The sequence below is a fragment of the Sturnira hondurensis genome, unplaced genomic scaffold (genome assembly GCF_014824575.4).
Source record: "Sturnira hondurensis isolate 20B ecotype Veracruz unplaced genomic scaffold, ASM1482457v3 Scaffold0020237, whole genome shotgun sequence".
In the NCBI taxonomy this organism is placed as follows: Eukaryota; Metazoa; Chordata; class Mammalia; order Chiroptera; family Phyllostomidae; genus Sturnira; species Sturnira hondurensis.
This window is the reverse complement of record NW_028092868.1, coordinates 7,155,879-7,177,974: the sequence shown is the minus strand read 5'-3', so window position 1 is coordinate 7,177,974 and position 22,096 is coordinate 7,155,879. Positions and strand designations below refer to the sequence as shown.

The 22,096-nt window shown below is 43.3% G+C and overlaps 1 protein-coding gene across 4 annotated transcripts in view; it reads left to right on the top strand.

The window, feature by feature from the left end:
- DOCK10 (dedicator of cytokinesis 10) overlaps positions 1-19,841 on the top strand; it is a 225,740-nt gene extending 205,899 nt beyond the window's left edge. For 3 of the 4 annotated variants that reach the window (XM_037029381.1, XM_037029380.1, XM_037029379.1), the window contains exons 46-53: positions 1,263-1,385; positions 1,522-1,635; positions 8,998-9,144; positions 11,263-11,473; positions 12,688-12,878; positions 14,917-15,017; positions 15,196-15,334; positions 16,632-18,338. In XM_037029381.1, coding sequence (XP_036885276.1) covers positions 1,263-1,385; positions 1,522-1,635; positions 8,998-9,144; positions 11,263-11,473; positions 12,688-12,878; positions 14,917-15,017; positions 15,196-15,334; positions 16,632-16,805 — 1,200 coding nt within the window. In that variant the 3' untranslated portion in view covers positions 16,806-18,338. Of the gene's footprint in view, positions 1-1,262; positions 1,386-1,521; positions 1,636-8,997; positions 9,145-11,262; positions 11,474-12,687; positions 12,879-14,916; positions 15,018-15,195; positions 15,335-16,631; positions 18,339-19,122 lie in introns of those variants that run through there. The other variant, XM_037029382.1, reaches the window with a different exon arrangement.
- The last annotated feature ends 2,255 nt before the right edge of the window (positions 19,842-22,096 follow it).

The following is a 22,096-nucleotide window of genomic DNA, read 5'->3' as shown; positions in this document are numbered from 1 at the left end:
ATTTATATTAACTAATTCAAATAATGTTTAAGAATCTTTTCTTAAAAGACATTGCTGGGAACATTCCAACAGTATTATTTACTTGCTTTAGAGAGTATATAGTCTGATTCAGTTAGACATTCATTAAACCACTGGTCTGTGTGACGCAGGAAGTTGAAGGTGGGTGGATCAGATGAATCAGACAGGATTCTGGCTCTCAAAGAAGGAGTTTAGGATTTTAAGAAAGATGGGCTTCTTTCAGAGCAGCTAGTACCCAATCTGAGACCTACTGACTGTGTATCTAGTCATCATGTATGGCTACAATTAAGAGGGAACAACTCTTTATGTGAAAATGTTTGGGATAGAGACGGATGAGATTTAAATAAAAATTCTCCAGACTTTGGCACTGGGTCTTAGCATTTAATAGGACTTGAAGGTGTTGGTGAGAAAATGAAAAAACAAAACATAATGTATAAAGGTAGGAAAGTATCCTAAGCCCTGGCTGGCATAGCTCAATGGATTGAGTACGGGCCTGCGAACCACACGATCGTAGTTCGATTCCCAGTCAGGCCACATACCTGGGTTGCAGGCCAGTTCCCAGCAGGGGACTCACGAGAGGCAACCATACACTGATACTTCTCTCCTTCCCTTCCCCTCTAAAGATAAATAAATAAAATCTTTTTTAAAAAGTTTGAAAAAAAAGAAAGTATCCTAAGAGTGCTGTGGATGGTCTAACATGGCCAAAGTGCAAAGCCAAGGGCAAGGTGCCAACAGAGGGGCTCTGCAGGGGAGGCTGGTGCCTGATACTGGAGCTCCTTGAATGCCCTGCTAGCAGCTGTGGACAGTTCAGAGAGCCAAGTTCCCACAGAGCTTTAGGGCAGTGGAGCTCTCGGCATCGGATCTATATCTCAGAAGGCAGGATTACTGGAGAGCATGCCGTAGCACGAGCTGGAGTGAGCAGTCAGGCTTGGAGTCTTCTGACTCCTGCGGGGGTGTGGAAGTGAACAGGGGTTCGACATCAGTCAGTGACAGTGACAGTCGAAAGAACTAGGCAGAACCAAAGGCTTCTCATAGGCTTAAATAAGGAAGTCTGAGGGACTAGTCAGCAGCCAGCAGTGAGGGAAAGGGCATGAGCCAGGTGACGTCAGAAGCACTTGTGGAGATAAGGGAATCCAAAAATCCCAGGATGAAAAAAATTGACAGTGCCGCAGTTTTGAATTAAGCTTCAGGAATGAGCTACAATGGTAGTCACGTGAGATCTTGCTTTGGTGGGGGGGCTGCAGAACATCCTGGTGGAGCAGCTGTACATGTGTGTGGAGTTCCTCTGGAAGTCTGAGAGATACGAACTCATCGCTGATGTCAACAAGCCCATCATCGCCGTCTTCGAGAAACAGAGAGACTTCAAGGTATGTTTCCACAACCATAGTTACAACACAACACCCTGCTTTAGATTGGCTGGTGGCTTCCTATTTGCAAAAGCAGAAACTCCCTGTGTTTGATGCCCGCATGACCATCATGAAACCCTTTGATTTATGGTTCCAGAAATTGTCCGATCTTTACTACGACATTCACCGGTCGTACCTGAAAGTCGCGGAGGTGGTGAACTCAGAGAAGCGGCTCTTTGGTCGGTACTACCGTGTGGCATTCTATGGGCAGGTGAGTTCACTAGAAGCGGCATGACCTGTAAATTCTGTTGACCATTTAAATGCTGTCTTTAATTCTGTATGAGGCATCTAACTTCCCGAGCCGAAGGACTGAGGGGGTGTGGGTGTGTCTGGGTATATTTGAGTTGTTCTCTGGGTGCATGTCTATGTGTGTCCAGAGGAAGGTACTCAGCAGAGAACCCCAAAGATCTTAACACAGATGAGTTTAAATGGTGATGTCTAACTTCTTGGAGGAGAAAGTCATTTGTTTTTTTGACATCCTTTTCTTCTCATTTCATCTCAAAAGATCTAATTATAGGTTTGTGCCATGTATCAAAATGAAATTCAATTAAACATGTGTTAAGAAATGAAATTCATAGCCTTCTAAGTAATAAAGAATTCCTAGGGCTTCACCAAAGCCAAGGCACAAACTTTGGACTTTATAATTATGCATTTTCTTTTCTCCTTTCAAACTATCATTGCTTCCGGGCAGAACACCCTGTGGTTATTTTGTTTCCTGTATAGCAGGTCAATATAATTTATAATTTTAAGGTTGCCATTCTCAGTTTACTACATATACAGATAACAAGGGCTTAAAATATTAGCTGGCCACAGTACTGGCCTGAAAGTAAGGTGAATGTATTACCTATTAATTATGAAAGTGTCTGACTAGTGTTTTAAGTGGGATAGACCCTGGCACCATCCTGTTCTTTTCAGGGAGTTTATAACTATTGCACTTCAGCAGACATGTTTTAGGCCATAACTCTCATGGAGAAACATTCCATCCTTGTTTTTTCACAGTCAGAGGGACTCTCGGCCTTCTCATTTCCTTTTTATTCTCCCCCAGCCCCTGTGTAAGGCCCTATTGCACGTAGCTCTTGTTCCCTGCGGAATCTTATAAGGGGTCAAATGCAGCGTGGTTATTGTAGATCATTTCCCATCCAAGTTTGGAAACAGATATTTTCTGCTAATCACCAAAGGCAGCTAAAAACTAACTTCTGAATTAATCAAGATAGCTGCTCTCGCCCTGGCTAGTGTGGCTCAGTGGACTGAGCTCCAGCCTGCAAACCAAACTGTCGCTGGTTCGATTCCCAGTCAGGGCGCAGGCATGGGTTGCGGGCCAGATCCCTAGTTGGGGGTATGTGAGAGGTGACCACACATTGATGTTTCTCCCCCTCTCTTTCTCCCTCCCTCCTCCTCTCTCTAAAAATAAATAAATAAAATATATATTTTTAAAAAGACAGCTGCTCTCTACCTGGAAAGGAAATGTCACTGAGTAGCCACTTACCATGAACAAGCAGATCCTACCCCAGTGTTCCCACTGCACAGAAGCATCAGAGAAAGCCAGGGGTGTGAGAACAGGTGTGGGAGATGGTCTGTGGAAAGAAGCTAAATTTAGACATTTGGGGAATCCCTGGAAAAAATCTGAAATTTCTGAAATGATAGAACATGTTGGGGACAGAGAAATGTAGAAATCTGTAAGAGAGGAGGAGAGAGAAATAGAAGCGGTATCTTGAAAGTCAACAAGAAACTCAGAATAAACATTTTTAACCTTGCTGAAACATTAACAAAAAACACTAAGAATGGAATGTGGGAATAGAGGAGTTAGAAGGAAGGGATCAGGGTCTCCAGAGAATGGCAGCATGGTAGTGACCCTCAGATGTGCACTGAGCCAACTTGCATTGGAGGTGACAACCCTTCAGCAACCTTTCCAATGACGAAGTAGTGGACTGCTGTTAATACTGTGGTTGTGAACACTGGCCTGCCTGGCGGCCTCTCCAACCAGCCCCTGAGATACTGGCTGCTGAGCAGGTGGAAACAAATCAGGCTGCTTTCCCCCCAGATTTTAATGCAAATGTTTACTCTTTTCTTCTTTTGGTCTTCCTTGTTCCAGGCTGTGGTAAGTCCGTTCTCTCTCTCTCTCTCTCTTTCTCTCTTCATTTGCATGTTCTAAAAATTCTCACACTTCCCTCTATATGGTTTTACTGAACCTTAACTTTTTTTGTGCCAATCAACATTTGGTCCAAAAGTGACATAATCCTGCTTGCATTCATTTGGGATTCATCCTGCATTTCTTGAACTAAACTGTGTCTACTCCAATTATCTGAATTACAAAAATGTATCCTTTCTTGTTTGTGTATAATCTATTTCTGTACAACCGTAGGCACAGTCTGAAAACCTACATACATGCACACGCACTCACACAGACAAACATGGACATCATGTATTTGAAACATGTGTGTGGTAGACTCAGCCTTGGAGACTGCCAGCCAAGCAGGCCCCTGTGTTGCAGCTGGGTAGGAAGAGCACGGGGTGCTCCGAATTTCAAATTTTGAAGCGGTGGCCATTGATGGGCACCTTTCTAGGTTCCTCAAAGGACACTACCTTTTTCCACGAGTGCTGCAAAGAAACGGGGCTCCCTGTTGTGGTGGCTGTGCGCATTCTCAAAAGTGGTGGCAATAATTCCCAGGACACAAGCTGAACAGTGGACTAAGTCTTTACCCAGGAGGTCAGGTTAAGTCTCCTGAGATGCAGAAAGAAGCCACGTTAAGAGTTTTGGGGGATAGAGGGATGCATAAATAACATGCCAGTACCTGGAACTCTGGGGCACAGAATTTTCTTTATATTATTTTGAACCATATGAAATTGCCCATGTTCAACCATTAGTTTACTGGCAAAAAAAATGGCAACTTCATGTGGTTCAACAGAAATATGGTTGATTTAAGTGGAAAGACAAATTCTTTTGATATCCACATGTTGTCCACATTCAGCTCTGCATGTCTGTCCAGTACATACTTTTTTGTAATTCTTTCAGCCCCTTCCCACATCCATAGCCCATTGATATTTTCTACTTTCACTTATAAATTTGGGGCAATGGGTCCTTAACTCACCTACTAAAAGAATACTTGGAAATCCCTGTACTAAATAGACTGAGGGGGCAATGGGGAAGGACTGGGGAGAGCTACTTTCAAATGTCCTAACTTTGTTCTTTTTACAGATTCCTCAATAAAGTGTGCTGATTGTGTGCCTAGTTTTTTTATGTTAATGCTCCCAGTATTCATGATTATGTTTCATTGATTCCAATTTGAGCTTAAAAGGCAAAGGGGTCTGTTAAATCCGCAGACCTGAGAGCATGGCTAAGCATGGTCCTCTGTAAGGTCAGTCTCCAGCCTCCTCTGACCAAGGAGATGAATGGAGGTGGTCCAGATAAGCAGCAGTTAAGAACCTGAGTCGTCATTGCCCAATGGTTTTCAGATACCTGTCCCAAGACACCAAATGGAGATGGAACTATGATATTAAACAGGAGCAGACAGTGCACTGAACTTCACACATGATGATAAAGGAATACCAAGTAGACTTGAACATTCCCCCAAACGCATGCAGAATGAAGGTCCCAAAGATCTAAGATAAAGTCTTGACTACTTAATGAGCATCACCCCCATGGTCAAAAACAATTCCTTTTTTCATGAGAGCACCTGATGTCCATGAAAAATTTACCTTTCAATATCCACATTGGCATGCCTTGCAATCATGTTTCAAAGATTATGTAAATAGCATATTCAATAGGCTCTTTTGCCTCCATAAAGGCCTTGGGTAAACCTTTAGGGTCCTGGGTGGACTAGCATTTTCATTTTACAGTATTGGCAAGAGTAATTCATGCAATGTCTGTCTGCAATGAGCCAGACACTAGAAAACAAGTTGGACCTTTAAAAACACAAGTCTTGCATAGCATGAATTTTTACTGCAATACCTGGCATCATTGCCTATTGAAATTTTACGTAGAGCAGCCTATCTGAAGTGTCCCCAGTGTCCCTGAAGTATTTATTTCCAGAATAATGAGCAGCAGTAGTGATCAAACATCAACTGTAATCAATACGATCCTTGGGCTCTGATATTTAGCATGAAAGCAAGTGAGTATGTGCCTGATGCTTGACTTAAAATCCCAGATGCCCCTGGAATGAGTTTCAGTGAAAGGCCTGGGGAAGTTTATCCCATTCACCAAAGGGTGTAGGTTCCTTGGTTCTCAGCCAGGCTTTCGTGGGCGTGGGTACATCTTAGAATCTCGATAGAAAGGAAATTGGGTGAGGAGGGATGGAGCATGTGTAGTTTCCGAAACCACCATCTCCATTTGGGGGTGTGATGGAACCTTCTGGCTCCCCACCTATATGAAAGTCACAAATACAGACCATATACGTGTATAATTGAATTCATATTTACATGGAACCATATCTCTGCCTTCTGATAGCTTTTCTTCTCTTAAATTTAGCCTACTATTAATATTTTGACCCATCTTTTATTTACTAGATTCCTCTTTCAGTGCATCCCTTTATTTATGACCTTGAACTCAGTTGACTATCACAGCAAGAAGATTTATATATGACACCCCAACGAGGATCAGAGCTATTGCAAAATTCTGAAGTACCTGCAAAAATGCCAAAGGAGTCATTGATGTTAACTGTCATTTTTTGAAGTAACATTTTTATCACTATCTATTGCAGTTTTATAATGCAGGCACGTTATCTCTACTGACTCCAAATCCTTGTCTAACTAGAACAAGTGGTGATTCTTAACTGAGACCAGGCTGTTTATTGCAGGGGAACATGATATTTTAGAGAACCAACCTAGGGAGAGAAAGGCAGAGACCTCAATTCCTATCACCTTGAAACACGGTCTACTCATGACCCGGTGGCTAACACAAAAGAGAAGCTGTCCCTGGGCTCTCAGCACCTTGTGTCCCTGTTCACAAACCATTTATTTCACGGACAGAGCTGGAATGGGAACCTTCTTTAAGATAGTGACCTGTGGCTCAGGGGGCTGGGCTCTGATGGTTTCCTGGGGTGAAAGGTAAGCACACATTGCCGCCGTCCCCAGAGCCGCTGTTTCTCTGGCTCCAAAAGCCCTTACACTGTCCCTGGCAAGCAGCAGATTAAATCCAGCTCCATTCTACTGGCTTCATAAAATAGTCTCAACAAGTTTCTATCTCCATGATGGATAGAGAGATAGATAGATAGATAGATAGATAGATAGATAGATAGATAGATAGATTTTAATCACCATTCCTTTCTGATCAGTCACATACCAAAATATTGAAATGAGCATCGATAGACTTCTCTAATAAGAAAAGTATCATTTCTATGTGAGAGAAGCTGAAGGTATGTATTTTAAGTGCTCAAAACTCAGTTAAGCTATTTCCCTGAATAGGAGCTGGAACTCAATGGCTTTACTGACACAGGCGTGTTTTCTTTATTCTTGTCACCTCCTCATCATATGTGACACTCAGGCACTGTCCTTAGAACCTCCCACTGGAGTTCTGAGTCTATTCTTTCCCATCCTCCAGACCAAAGAGTGAGGAGGAAAGAAAGTCACAGGTCACGACCAAGGCCATAAAGACCAGAGTAATGGCAATAAATTCTTGCTTCCCACACTCCTTTTCTGCTAACGATGAATTCCAAAATGTGTTAGGGACAAGAATTCCCAGTGAAAATGTCCCTTTGTGCTGGTTTTCACACTGTGGTGAGAAAATCTTTTCCTGAAACTCGGAGACATTTTTCTCACTGAAATGAAAGGGGTCAATATTGCCTCAGCTATTGCCCCCAGGGGGATTCTGGTCGGTGGCCTCAGAAGTTGTATTTCTGTATCCATCAGTCTGTCAGTTTTAGCCCCTACCTCCCGACCCTGAATCAGACAAAGCCCCACAACGACAGAGAAAACAGCGCAGGCGGGAAGTTATGTGGGAAAGGGGCCAGACCTCCCCACCCACACAAAGTCTAGAGGAACAGCAGGGAGCTGGTTTCCATCCTCTCAACATCGTGTACTCGCAATCATCTGTGTTTGGTCTTAAACAGTTCTCCAAACACAAAGTTCAACTGAAAACTGTTATTAAAAGCAATAGAAATTGTTCCACTTATACCTGCTGCAAACAGACCTTTTTATTGAGATGTATGTCCCCTAGAACCATTTCATTCATCTGTTTATCCACTTCATAGACGTAGAGTGACATTGCCCGATAGACCAGGCACCGTGCTAAACAGTATGTTGAACATACTGTTCGACATACCATGTTGAATGAGACCCTTTCCTGACCTTGAAAAGCCCAAAGTCCTTCCAGGAAAATGTGCAAGGAGAGAGGCAATTAATTTTGTGCTTGACAAGACCTGTGTTTGGAGGTCTTCCACAAACATACAGCAACACCCAACTCTTGACACGAAGTGCACCATTCCTGATGGTCAAATGTGCGTCAGTAAAAGTGCCTTCCAGGGCAGAGGCACCGTACAGACATGAGTTTATTTATTGTTCTCAGACCAGCTCACATTAGCTGTGCAAAATCCAGTGTGAGAACATTTGACCCATGTCATTCACATATGATGAATATTATTAAATAGTCAAAAATAACCTTTTTTTTTTAAGTAGAGCTAAGATTCTTTGTGACCTCCAGTGTCTTTGCTGGGCTCTCCGAAGCCACTGTCTTGAGATAAACGTGAGTCAGAAGAAACCAGATGCACTTGGACTCTTAATCCAGACTTAACCTAGTGAGAAGGCCATATGTCCCACAGGAAAAACACTGTGTCACTTCAAAGTGAAGAATTATAAAGGTTGCCTCACTTAGTTATCTGCAAGTAATAGAATCCTTTCTTCCCCCTTTCAAACCAGACAGACGAATTCATAGAGGCTGAGACCTACTCGCTCCTATGACATAAAATGAAGGCACAGTTACTTTACTGTTTTCCACCCTACAAGGTCTAGCTTTGTAAAACTGCTAAATAAGAGAGTAAATTGCGTGCTGAGACTGCATACAGCTAGGTTGCGTCAGGCCCCTAGCAATGATAACATAAGGTTAATTTTAAGGTTCCAGAAGTCGAGCACACGCCACATGTACTTTCGGTGATAATAGTACAGGTGTGGAGGCTCTTCATCTGCAATGATGCGTAGCCACCCTTTCCGATACCTGTATTGGCCCGCTTCAGAGACTTTGAGAGGACCTTGTGAAAATGATGCTGCTCTTTGAAAAAAGGCCAAATATTATTCCAGACTCTGTGTTCTTCCCCAGGCTGCCACATGAGGGCATCCTTCCCCCAAAATACATGCGGCAGGTAATACCACTGATTTCTACCAACAAAGAAACTATGTGTGAGACATCCCATGAGGTTCTTTGGCCTGGCTAGGAAGTGTTTCTACTGGTGACGTATTCTACCAGGATATTTTGTCTTCTTCACTTGATTTGTCTCGGATTTTGATTTTACAGGGTGTTAGTTTGTGGTCTGGATGACAACCAAAAGACTGGATAGGTTGCCCAAGTAAATGGCTTTCGTTTTGCTTGTGATGTGCGATTGGAGCTTTCTAATAAAACCGGTGGTTCATTACGTGTCTTCCGTAGGGCTTTTTTGAGGAAGAAGAAGGTAAAGAGTATATTTATAAAGAGCCTAAGCTGACCGGTCTGTCTGAGATTTCGCAAAGACTGCTCAAGCTGTATGCGGATAAATTCGGAGCAGACAATGTGAAGATAATCCAGGATTCCAACAAGGTAGAGGAAAATCAATATTTGTGCAAATGTTGAACTTTATTTTTATTTTATTTTTTCACTGCATTTACTAAAACTTTAAGTTTGGGCCTGACTACATGAAGTAAACTACCTGAAGTATTCTGGGTGTTTCTGCCTGTTTGTTTACTGGCTGGTTGGCTGGTGATTATTGTTGACAAAAACATCATAGGTGTTTATTTGAGTAACCTCTAATAAATTCCCTACTTTTCCCACAGGTTATTTGCACTGGTATAGCCACCAAAGAGTTAAAGTGATTGGACCCAGTGGTAGACTTGGAAGAAAAGCAAAAATGTATTTCTTTTGTCATGGAGGTCTTCCAGGTCATACCGGTTTTTTCACGGTGTTCTCTGTGATAGCAGCAGACGGTGTTCTCTGTGATAGCAGCAGACTTGCCGGTTACATTGTATTACCCTGTGAATATCTAATTAACCTCCTCACAGCTCCAGAAAGTAAATGCTTATAATGTCTGATTAGATTATTCAGAGCCTTCTAATAAGCTTTCATTCCTTTAGCCAATCTCTATCGAGCACTGCCTGCCATCGCCAGAATTGGGAGCTGGGACAGAGAGACTCTCCCCAAGCTCCCAGCTCACCAGGGGTGAAGAAGAGAAAGATGTGTGCAAACAGCTAATTAAATAGAGTGCAATGCAGTGCCACAGGAGACATGGTGCGAGTCAAACAGGGAACCTGGGGGCAGGGTTTCCTGACCAGCTCATTCTGGGCTGGGCTGGGCAGTGCTTCCCAGGAGAGGTGATGTTTGAGCTGGAAATCGCCCAGTGATAAGGTGTTTGCTGGAAGCAAAGGGCATTCTGAACAGCCCAGCTCGTGGAATAACAGGGAGGAATGAAAAGGGGAAGTACATTTGCAGAACAGCAGGTCTTCAAAACACGGGTTGGATGAAGAGTATTTCAGTAGATGGGGCTGGGTCACAAGATACAGATCTTTTCTTCCCCTGTCCTCTTTTAACAACGCTGGTGTTCAGGGGAGTCTGGGCATGCGATTGCTTATTCTGGGCAAAAGTTGTTGCAAATGTGTTCATCCTTCTTATCCTTATCTAGAAAGGTACAATCTGCTTCCTCGTAAAGGTGGGCAGAGCCACAGGGATTGTCTTGGTGGCACTCCTAACGAGAAAGTATAGAAAGATTAGCAAATGGGACGAGGAAAAGGCCAGATTTGGAGTCAGAACAACTGGAGTCTTCGTCACCCCGTGCCACCCATCACTCACCAGCTTGGTTGTCCCTCCCGGAGAGATTAGGTAGCCATTTGAGCCTCCCTTCATTTCTCTGTAAAATGGTTGTGATGGCGCTGGTCTCAGAGTGATCATTAGTTGGTATGACAAAGAAGTTCATGAGCTTCCTCAAATCTCTAGAACTGATTAAGTAGTGGATGAGTAAATAGATGGAAAAATGGAACGAGTTCAAAAATTCTTCAAGGAATCATTAGAAAAGAGACTGAGAAACAACTCTTTCATCCTCGGAGGAAAGAGAAAGTCACTCCCTAGCTTTTCTTGAGACCCTCAGCCCACCTTCCTGGGTTTTTGTCAAGCCTCGTCACCAAAGTAGAGGTAGTAAAGAAACTATATAGAATTATTTCCTGCAGATAAGAGAAGGAAGTAGAGAAATGGAAAATAAAAATGTTTGCAATTGTGTGGCAGGATGATAAATTAATCAGCTAAACAAACCAGGAGCCTCCTTCCACCTTACAAGCCCAGAATGATGGCCCGTCTAGGTACATGGCTAGAAAGTAGAAGAACAAAGAGGTGTGTTTCCACTCTCAAGACGCTTATGTTCCAAAGGTGAGGACATGCGTTACAGAAAAAAAAAAAAAAAAAACAAGAACATAAAGGATTAAATAATAGGCCACAGGCAGGTACTCACGTTTCAAAGAGCCTCAGCTGCCCCAGTCCTCCCCCACCACTGTCTGGGGATGTGACCACAGTCCAGGCAGTCACTTTTTTCCGCAATGACATGGTTGCCCATTTGTCTCCAAGGGCACAGAGACAGCACCCCAGAGTGCTGGCTGAGGGGACTCAGAGTCTCCTGCCTTTCCTCCAGGAGTCCCATAGGGCTCACCACTCTTGTATCACAATGTGTTCACACAGGTAAACCCTAAGGATTTGGACCCCAAATATGCCTACATCCAGGTGACCTATGTCACCCCATTCTTCGAAGAAAAGGAAATAGAGGAGCGGAAGACAGATTTTGAAATGCATCACAACATCCACCGCTTTGTGTTCGAGACGCCCTTCACGCTGTCGGGCAAGAAGCACGGGGGCGTGGAGGAGCAGTGTAAGCGGAGGACCGTCCTGACAAGTAGGTGCCATCCTGCCGAGCAGCCACGCACTGCGAGTCCCACGCCGGCCCCCGCTGTGGGCTCGATTAGCTAAAATCCGCACAGTTCCATCTTGCAGACAAGTCCCCCAAATGTGCCAACAAGGAAATATTTGCCCAGAAGAGCAGATTTCCCCCTGCACTATAATCTGTCCAGAGGGATGCCCTCAAGAAGTCAACCAGAACTTGACACGGAGTTACTTTACTCCTCCCTTCAGATCGTGCAGTCGTGAAGGTCATGGCATCAGTCTCCTGGGGAGGGCATTCTCCACTGCCCTCTCCTGTCCCTCTGAATCTACCCTCAGTCATTTCGGGATCAGCAGCTCTCAGAATGGCGTGCTGTGGGGCAAGATCTTCAATCACTCTGGATCTTGGGTTCCTTATCTGTAAAATGGATGCAAAGGATGGATGCAAACATCCTTTCTTGCACCATCTAAATCTATTCTGTGAGCTAGTCTCCTTTCATGTAGGCAACTAACATTTAAGAAGTGCCTGCTAGGTGTCGGGCACTGTTCTGGCAACTCAAATAAATGGAACACAATTCTTGCCCGTGAGGTTCTCACGGAATGATAGGAGAAAGAGCCGGCAGCTGAGCACAGTGTGAGAAAGGAAATGGGAACAGAGGCGAGGGGCTGTTGAGGTGGACTGAGAGGGAAGGTAGGCAGAGGCATTCTGGACAAATGATGCCTCAGGTGTTTGAGGGATGGCAGACCTGGATTATGCAATAGACAAGTAACAGTGATGTTCAAACTCCCGCAAATTTGGGAGCGGGAACGTCTTCCAGAACTTTTGTAATTAAAAAAATATAGATATATAAGCCAAAGCTATTATAACATGTGCTATCCTGCATATATTTAAGCATTCTTTATTGTGGTTTAGTGTGGTTTTTATTTGAATTACAAGCTATGGCTGAAGCTATCATTTTTTTCAGTATGGAGTGACTCTAAGTCAAGGTTTTACTCAGGCCCTGAGAACAAGGACATGGCGAGTGAGGTGTGGGAGAGGGTGGCGGGCGAAGGAGGCTGGGGCAGAAGCAGAGAGGAGTGAGAAGAGCACAGGCACACAGGACACAAGATAACTCACGTACGCAGAAGCGAGCAGGACAGGACGTGCTGTGGGCAGAGGAAACACACAGGGGCACCTGGACTGGGCACTCACCCTCAGCAGCTCAATTCCCTCCTTTCGCCCTTCTGCAGCCAGTCACATGTTTCCCTATGTGAAAAAGAGAATCCAAGTCGTAAGCCAGTCAAGCACAGAGCTGAATCCTATTGAAGTGGCGATAGACGAGATGTCCAAGAAAGTCTCCGAGCTCAACCAGCTCTGCACCATGGAGGAGGTGGACATGATCCGGCTGCAGCTGAAACTCCAAGGCAGCGTCAGCGTGAAGGTAAGGAAGCACCGCCCAGGGCCCAGACGTACATGGCCCTTGGGCCCTGGTGTAACCCGCCCTTGCCATTTTTGTTTAACAAAAGTTATATGAGATATGTTTCTGTTCATGGTACCATCCAACACCTTCATCTGAGTCTTTCAAGTTGTGTTTCATTGTAAATGCTCATTGATGGTGCCAAACACCTGGAGACAAGCCTTTTTTTAAGTTTAGTTTAAATAAAATGTCTTCTTCCTCACCTTCCTTGCCCATCTCCTCTGGATAAAGTACATTTTATATTCTAAATTCTCACATGTCTCTCTTGTAAATATCTGTCACTAGGAGTCTCACTCAGCTTTCCAAAAACAAATATGTTTGGAATGTATATGTGTTCATAAAATGCACATCAATATTTATTGGACTGTCAAGGTCCTGATAGGAAGCAGATGGCCTGCTCACAGTGGGTGGTTAAAGAAAATATAATAAATATACTATTTGCAAAATGCAAGCAGTATTTAGGAAAACCAACAGGGGCAGGCATAGGGGCTAGCAAAATGGGGGGCCACCACCCCTTCCTAGACCTGAAAGCTTAGGAGAAAGAATCATTTGCAAGCACCGAGAGAGCTGACAGAGCCTGGTGGTGACAGACAGACAGACAGACAGACAGGCACAGTCTCTGTTAGAGGGCTGCAAGGAGGAAGCCCTGTGGCTTCCTTAATATGCTACCCAGTCTGAGACTCAAGTGAGGCAAGTGAGGTTCTCACCTTGGGCAGAAAGTTTTGCCTCATGGGAGGTGGGGGCCCCTCAAAAAACTCAGCAACCATGATAAAATAATATTATAATGCACTATTTTTTAAAATCAAAAATAATGTTAAAAATTCATGATGAACAAAATATTGGCATGTTAAATAAAAGCAGGCCAGTAACAGTATCACCTTGAGCTATGTTGGAGCCAGAGGCAAAAGGAAAAATCAGTAACGTTGAGCCTGATACCCACCTGGCTGCCCTCTATCCTACCAACCTCTTGCCTGAATTTCCCATACTTAACTCAATAATAATAGTCATCATCATCATCATCATCAATTTTCAAAAGCCAGAAGCAAAGGGACCATTGCCTCTGAAAGGGGCGGCTTCCCTCAGCACACAGCTGAGCGGAGGCAGGTTTGCTCATTCGCCCACACTGTCAGCACCTGGAGGTCACAGACACCTGAGAATGGTCCAGACACAGCCCTGGCTCCCTTCTCCTGGCCCTTACTCCTTCCCAGCTCCACCATCACATTAAAAGATCATAAGCAGTAAGGAATATGGGTGCCATCGCCAGTGTGAGCCTCCTCTCAGGTGTGAGCATGAACAGGGCCCGGCACTGAGCATTCACACACAATTCCGATAAATGCCACCTGGGGCCAGAGCCTGAGCCAACCTGTCAAGTGGAACACAGCACAGCAGTGACGCTCTGCGTGGAGCATACGCCACTGCCACCAGGGCGTGTCTTTGATTGACAGTTGGGTGTTGACTTCAGTGCTAATAGAAAAAGTACAAGCACTTCAAACACTGGGCTTCGCAGGTGTTTAACTTACACTCATTTGTTTAAATAAACAAAGGGAATCTAATTTTCAAAGACAGTAGGAAAACAACAGTTGGAAAGGGTAAACGGGATAAATGGTGATGGAAGGAGACATGGGGTGGTGAACACACAGTACAATATACAGATGATGTATTATTCAGCTGTACCCCTGAAACCTATGTAATTTAGGTAACCAATGTCACCCCAATACATTCAATAAAAAAAATAGTTCAAGCTGTGTTTGGAGAAGGCAAAGACAAGAAGTGGTGGGCAAGGGACTGAAGCTGGGGAAGGTAGTAGTGAAGTGTGGGACTCAGGTGTGCCCTGCAGTGGCTGGTTGATTGCTGATGAGACAGATCAGTGGACTTCACAATGATGGGAGAGAATTGGCATCCCACGCGATTGGGACACACATGGCTACTCCTTCCAGTTGCAGAGAGGGCTTCTCTGTGGAGGAAGTGGGGCCATCCTCAGCAAATTCTCTTTCCCCAATAGGTTAATGCTGGGCCAATGGCCTACGCACGGGCTTTTCTTGAAGAAACCAATGCAAAGAAATACCCTGATAACCAAGTAAAGCTTTTGAAGGAGATCTTCAGGTAAGCATTTCTTTGTGGGCATGTTCTTCCTTGGTCTCCTTCTAATGGAGGAGAGTCACGAATTCCCCAGGAAGCCACCTGACCAACCCTCTTCCGGGCGGCAGAGGATAGCAGCAGCCTGCCTTTGAGTTGCCTCTTTCTGTGGCTGCTTGCTCATTTGCTTTTGTTGTCGTAAAAGGCAATTTGCAGACGCGTGCGGGCAGGCCCTCGACGTGAATGAGCGCCTCATCAAGGAAGACCAGCTGGAATACCAGGAAGAACTGAGGTCCCATTATAAGGACATGCTCAGCGAACTCTCCGCAATCATGAACGAGCAGGTGAGACTCGCCTCGGGGTGGCTCTAGCTGTCCCTTTACAGAAAGTGCCCGTCTGCTCCTCAATGCCAGGACTGGAAAGAGCCTCTTTTCTTGCTGCTGAAATCACTGCACCTTACGTGAACATCATGTTGCTGATTTGTCTTATGCCCTGTGTGCAACACCCCTTACCTCAAAGCAAAGGTCAGGGAAGTAAAAAGGCTGGAGAAAAAAGAGAGGACCCAGATACTTGCCACAGTTTTCAGAGGTGCTTTTCCAGACCACATGAGCTGTTGGTTTTCTAGGACATATGAGCCCTATTAGACACCAGGAAATATTGGGTACCACTCCCAGCAGGGTTTACAGCCACTCCCTTCACCCCTGATTTAGGACCTCACACCCCTCCCCAGGCTGTGAGGTGGAGTTACATAGTCCTTCCACTAGGGGTCTCTGCACCGTACTGAAGTAGAACATCAGAACCAAGGAAGACATGTTTCTTGAAGGTCAAGATTGCCTCTACAGAGGTTGGGCCTCTGTAGAATGTGCAGAATTGGGATAAAACTCAATCTCCCACCCTACAAACAAGTCATTCATGACTTCTGGCATGTGCCCAGCCTGTTCTATAAGGCTGTGCACAAAACGTGGACTTTCAATAATCACAGTACTTTTTGAAGTGCTGAAAATCAAGTAGATGAAAGGAGTGCTGCTGGTTGGGCTTCCCAACGTCCACAAGCCCTCACGCCCCATGACATGTCATCACCCGTGGTTCCATCCAGGAGTTAGATGTATGTGTTCTTTACAAAATAATTAAGGGGGAGAACTTATCTACGAATAGTGCCTCATGTGTAGTTACCACTCATTAAACATTAGTCCCCTTTCTTTCCCTAAGTAGCCTAACACCATCAAAGCTACTGAGGAACCATGAAATGTTTCCCATGAATTTTTTTATTCTAATTGCTTTTTTCCATATATGCTTCTTCTTTCTTCTTTTCCATCTCTTTCTACCCACATTGTAAACCACCCATTGAAGCTGGAGAAAGAAATGGCTAATTGACAACTGTTAGAGAGAATTCATCTCTATGGATAGGGTTCCTAGAAGAGGAGTATTGGTTTGGGATTAGTAAGAAGCTGGCGGGAATTGAATGCTCAGGAGAGATGCCTTGATAGCATGGGGAGCTCATAACTCTGAGAGTGAAACAGAAAGAAGAACAGTGGGTCTGAAAGTTGGAAAAGGTGGTGGAGAAATGCTTGTTTCCAAGTGTAAATTGCATCTGACCTTCACACTTTGGGCAAAAATGCTTTTCTCTTTTTCTCCTGGCAGCTCTGTTGCAGTCCGTGCTTATACAACTTCTGTTCCTCTGTGTCTAGTATTTCCCTCAGTACTATGAGCAAAAGTGGTATGTTTTTCCTTCCTTATGTCTACTCTGTCTTTTGTGGCCTTCTGGTCTACCTATCTCTTCTTGTCATTTTTCCCAGACACCTCCATAGTGGCTAGTGTTCTCTACGTTTTTATTTAATTAAAACAGCTTTATTTCCATTTTGAGATAGGTCAAAATGATGGGAAAGCTTACTGATTCAAGTTCAATTTAACAAATTAGCTTTTAAAAAGAAAATTCACACTTTACCAACTTTTAGAAGTATTTGACCTCATTTGTATCCAAAACAAAAATTCACTATACTCCGAAGTGCTGAAATGAAAAGACAAAGACAAGGACCTGGTGATTAACAAGAGAGAAAAATCATTGATTTTCCAGAAAACCTTTCTAAGAGAAGCATTTTCTTTCTTTCTAAGAGGAAATTTGACTCTGTACTTTCTACACACTGATGCAGAGAAAAGAGACTGATGGGCTGAACAGATCTGGTTATTCAGTTATCAGAATAAGACCTGTCGGCAGGAATGATAAACTTTCCTTTTGTCCTAAGCTTTTATGGGGATTTGTCCAGAGGTCTTTGTCTATGGCACAATCACCACAACATACACGAAAAAGGTGCTCCTTAAAAAATGATTTACTCTATTACATGGCTACTTAACATGCCCATCTTAATTAAAATGAGGACAAAATATTAACTGTAGATGAGATCCTAGGAGAGGGACTATTTAATTGATAGTGATCAATCATAAGTATAAATTATCTATAGCAAAACTATGCTATTTACAGCAAAATAAGCCATTTTCTTGATAACCATGTGCTTTGGGTTAGTCATAATGAACAAGTTCCTGAAATCAGAAATATCTAACAAAAGATAGGGGTTGGTAAAGTCTGTAGCATTAAAAATGGATATTTATTTTGCTCTGTGCTTATAACAAAAAAAATGATGGTTTTCTCAATTTATTTAAAATGAAGATCCATTAGATCAGAATGTTTGAGTTTGAACTCTAACAGAACTGGAAGGATTGGCAAATCTTAGCATAATCCTGTAGCAGGAATGAACCATAACCCAGAATGTGCAAATACCTTCATGTACCTATACATTCATGCAGCTATTCTGGAAACAGGTACATATATAATAATTACAGTGAAGAGAGAAATCCTATCATTGAACTTTAAAAATAGAAGCATAGTTAGAATGGAGAGACAGACATAGAAATGCAAAAATAGAAATAGAATTAATTATGCCATTCACTCCCAGAGTGTCAGCAAAGTGTTAGCTAAAAAGGCAGTCTGGAGTCATTGACTTACTGAGCGAACATTCAGTCTAAGAAAAGAGATGGAACGGGATGAAGCGGATGCTTGTGTGCAAAATGGAAATCTTGGGGTGAAGTGCTTTGAGTGATGAAAGTGATAGGCAGGCAATAATTGCCTTGATAGGCAGCCAAAATGCCACCCTATGTTACAAATATCCAAAAAGCATAAAGCCTGCCTTTGATGGAAGCCAAAGTAACACATATAAGTATTTGAATGAAACATTAATGTAAGATACTCATCTGGAGCTTTTTTTCAACATTTGGAAGGACAAAGGCATAGTGAAGTCAACCATGGTAATGGGCATCAGAGAAAATACCCAGAGAAAGAAAGAGGTCCACTCTGTTATGGGGCCAAGCAGGAGAGGTGCAAAGGCATGTTGCTCTTAGGGCTTTACATACTCTTTGGAAACATTATTTGCCAAATTGTTTAAGCAGAACTTGTGACATTGATAATGAGCATGAATTGGTCGTAGAGGATGCTGGGTGTTCAGTGGTGATAGCAGTGGCCCTTCCATCTTGGAAGAGCAGAGATAAAGCGTAACAATGTGTGGAGTCAGTGGGAAAAGCTCTGTAACTAGGAATTTAGGAACATCCATTGTCCCTTCTGTACGGAGATACATTTTAGAGGTGCCTGGGTGTTTTGTCATTGTTTATTGTGTTTACATATCATTAGAACGGATCTAACAGGAAAGTATTACATAAGCACATTAACATAATTTTCAAAAGTATATTCTTCTCATATTCCCATTGATGCAAACATTTAAATGAGGTTTCAGTTGCCTACCCTTTTTGGTAGTTGTTGACCATACCAATTGTACACTTTCAGAATAAAATAAAATTCTGGAATTATTCAGACATATTCATAAGTTTATTCAAGCATTTATACATTTATATCTGGTAGTTGAAGAGTATTGTGACAATACTTCAAATCTTGCCAAAGTGGCTATGACACGGGCTTGGAAAGTCTTCAGATCTACTTCGATAAGTGCATTTTCAAAATTTGCAGATTTCCTGTGAGAAATTTTTTAGAAATCACTTTTCTGGGTTTTAATTTTGTGTTTAGAGATATTAACACGAACCCATTCATTGTGTTCTTTTGTCGTATTGTGTTTTGTGCCGCCTGAAGATTATGGGCCGGGACGAGCCATCAAAGCGAGGAGTGGAGCGAACGTGTTCTCGAATACTTAGCAAGGGGGCCCCAGCTCTGCCCACGGTCTCCATCTCGCCTAGTGCGGAAGTTTGAGCCAAGGTCTGCAGCATCGGACACACCTCTAAGAGAACTTTCTGAACTTACAGCTAATCTCGGGGAAGAGAAGCAGATTTAATTTATTTGAAGTTTTTAATGTTAATTTTTTTTTACCTCGCCAGCTTGAAAATTTTGCCAGTCTCTGGATTTGCACATTTCTTAAGATATTTTTTTTTTCTTTGAGCAGTGTTAAACAAGCCTTCAAGCCAAGCTGAGTATTTGCTATGGAATTTCAGTGTTCGTGCAGCTCAAAAGCAAACCTTAGTTTGCTGTCCGTTACAATGTGTCCAATACCAAGTCCTCATACATATATTTTAAAGGTCAAAATGAATGTTTTTGTAACATTTAAGCATATTTCAAATGTAAATAGGAGATTGTAAAATATATGGTTTTTACCAAATTTAAGAGAAACTTTTTAGTTGATACTTAGGACATGCTAAAATTATATGAATAACATTTCAGATATCATAATGTTAAAATATTTGTGTATGTGTACAAATGTGTTGATAAATACTAATCTTTAAAGTTTGTGGAGTTCCTTTATTTGTAATATATGTGCTCTTAAAAGCAATGGGTTGTGAAATTACAGAAGTATTTTGTTGTTAATAGAAATAAAAACTACAATTACTTTGCATTTCGTTCCCTCTCGAAGAGTGGGTGAGTTGCTACTACAGGAAGTTCATTGGACTAGGCATATGTCGAATGCAGTCCCACACTCACTTCTTACAATGCCACTCCAAGAAATTAGGAAGAGAACTCGAACTTTGGCTGGGCAGTTCTTCCAGAGAGATCCATTAGACAGCCCAGAGGTTTCCAGACCGAGGGGATTAGTAGACTAACGGTAGATGGTATAATGAATCAGAATCCCGCAGGCTGTTTGTAATTATTAAAGCTATTCACAAATATTCCACCTCTACATCCTATGAACTTGTGGTAGGACTGCACTTTCCTGCCTCTTTCAGAGTTCCATTCAACCACGGGACTTGCTTTAGCCGTTGAACTGTGAGAAGAAACGGCGTGTGTCCCTTTCAGGCAGGTACTTAGAAGCTAGGAAGTGGTTCTGCCCAGTCTCCTCCCTGCTGTGATCACCCGGGAAGCACATGGATTTGGAGCCTCAGTGAGCAGGTGCACATGCGCACAGTCACACACACCCAGCAGTCCCTGCCGACTTTGTCGAACGCGGAGCCTGAGTGAAAAACACATTGTATCGTGTTAAGGTGCCTGAGATTCAGGGATTGTGTTTCACTGCAGCATTATGAGCTTATTCCAGCTGATCTATACTTTTCTCAAGATTGTGACTGATATTCAGCCAGGTTTGGGAACCACGAACACATTTCCCAGCCACCTGCCTCCCCCAGCCAACACCAGCAAGCAAAGCTGCCTCTTTTTCATTTTCACCCCAGCAGCCATTGCAAATGCCCAGCTTCCAAGTTAGGACACTTTAGCTGAGTTCATCTTTCTGCTCCCTAAAGTTTAGAGGATAGCACCTGGAAGCCATTTAAATATTGTATACGCTGAAGTGATTAAAAGATACAATGTAGATGAGAATTCTGATCCCTCGAGACTCACGTACCTGTGATGAGCTGACCTCTGGATCAAAGCGTTACTCCAGGCTTCGTTCAAGCTCCAGCTCTCCTGGTTTCCTACCACTTGGATCAGTATTGTGGCTCCTCTCTCCCCACTTCCGCCTTTGGGTTTTTAGGATGCCCTAGGCATGATTTCCGTCCCAGGACCCAGGAAGACTCTGTCTCTGCTGCCTCTCACCCAATTCTACCTCTAGGCTCCAGCTCTCATGCCCATCCCAACCCACCCATTACCCCTGCCCCATGGACTCTGTCGGCAATAGGTTGCCTGTCCAAATCCAAAAATAGAAACAGATGGGTGGGGACTTTGTGGAGTCGTGTATACACATATGGAATGTGTTAGTTTTGCAATGTGAGCAACTCACTCTGTCTTCCTGCATCAGTCCAGAGCATTCAGGATCTGATTCTTGGACAACTTTCAAAGTCTGATGGCTACTGAGAGAGCCTCGTGTAGAAGGCCAATAAAAGAAGTTTGATAAGGAAATTTACAGGGGATCCTAAATTGTTTAAGAGGGTGAAAGGGAGTTCAAGGCATGATAAGAGTTGGCATCTGAGAGCCCCCTTAGCATATCCTCTGGAGCAACACCCTGGTCATGTCTGGAGACTCAACGAGAAGAGCCATGTTCTAGTTGGAGAACACAGTCCCATCCTGACAGGAGTTCATTTGCCTGGAATGGAACATGGTAAGTATTGACTTACCTGTGTGTACATGAGAGGAGCTGCTACGAAGAGGATACATAAGAACAAGAGCATGTTTGGATTCAGAACATGGATAATTAAGAAGTTCCAGGTGAATTACGGAGATTGGGAGATGTCAGCAAAAGAAAGAAATTCCCATGAAACCTCTGACCTCCTTTGCCTTCCCCTTGCCTCTTAATCTTCCTGTAGCAAATGCATGTGGTGGAAGATGGAAGGAAGGTAAGAGAAGACTAATTGGATGGAGAGATTATAAATCATAAATCTCATGAGAGACATTCCAGTAAGCACATAAGTCTGACCTTAGAGGGATGCAGAGTGAGAGAGATCAAAACATGCCCAACTGGGGTTCGTGAAGGTCATTTGAAGAAAGTAATGATGACTGAGCCTGAGTAACTGAGCAGAGGTTCACAAAGAACAACTTTAAATAACGTGAATGCCAAGGGTTCTCCAGAGGGATCTCCTAGCAATTTTCTTACATCATTAATATTAATACTCCACTATAAAGTCATTGTTTCTTGGACGTATTCCTAATGTACGAAAGCTACTTACTCTCAACGCTGATGACTTTACTT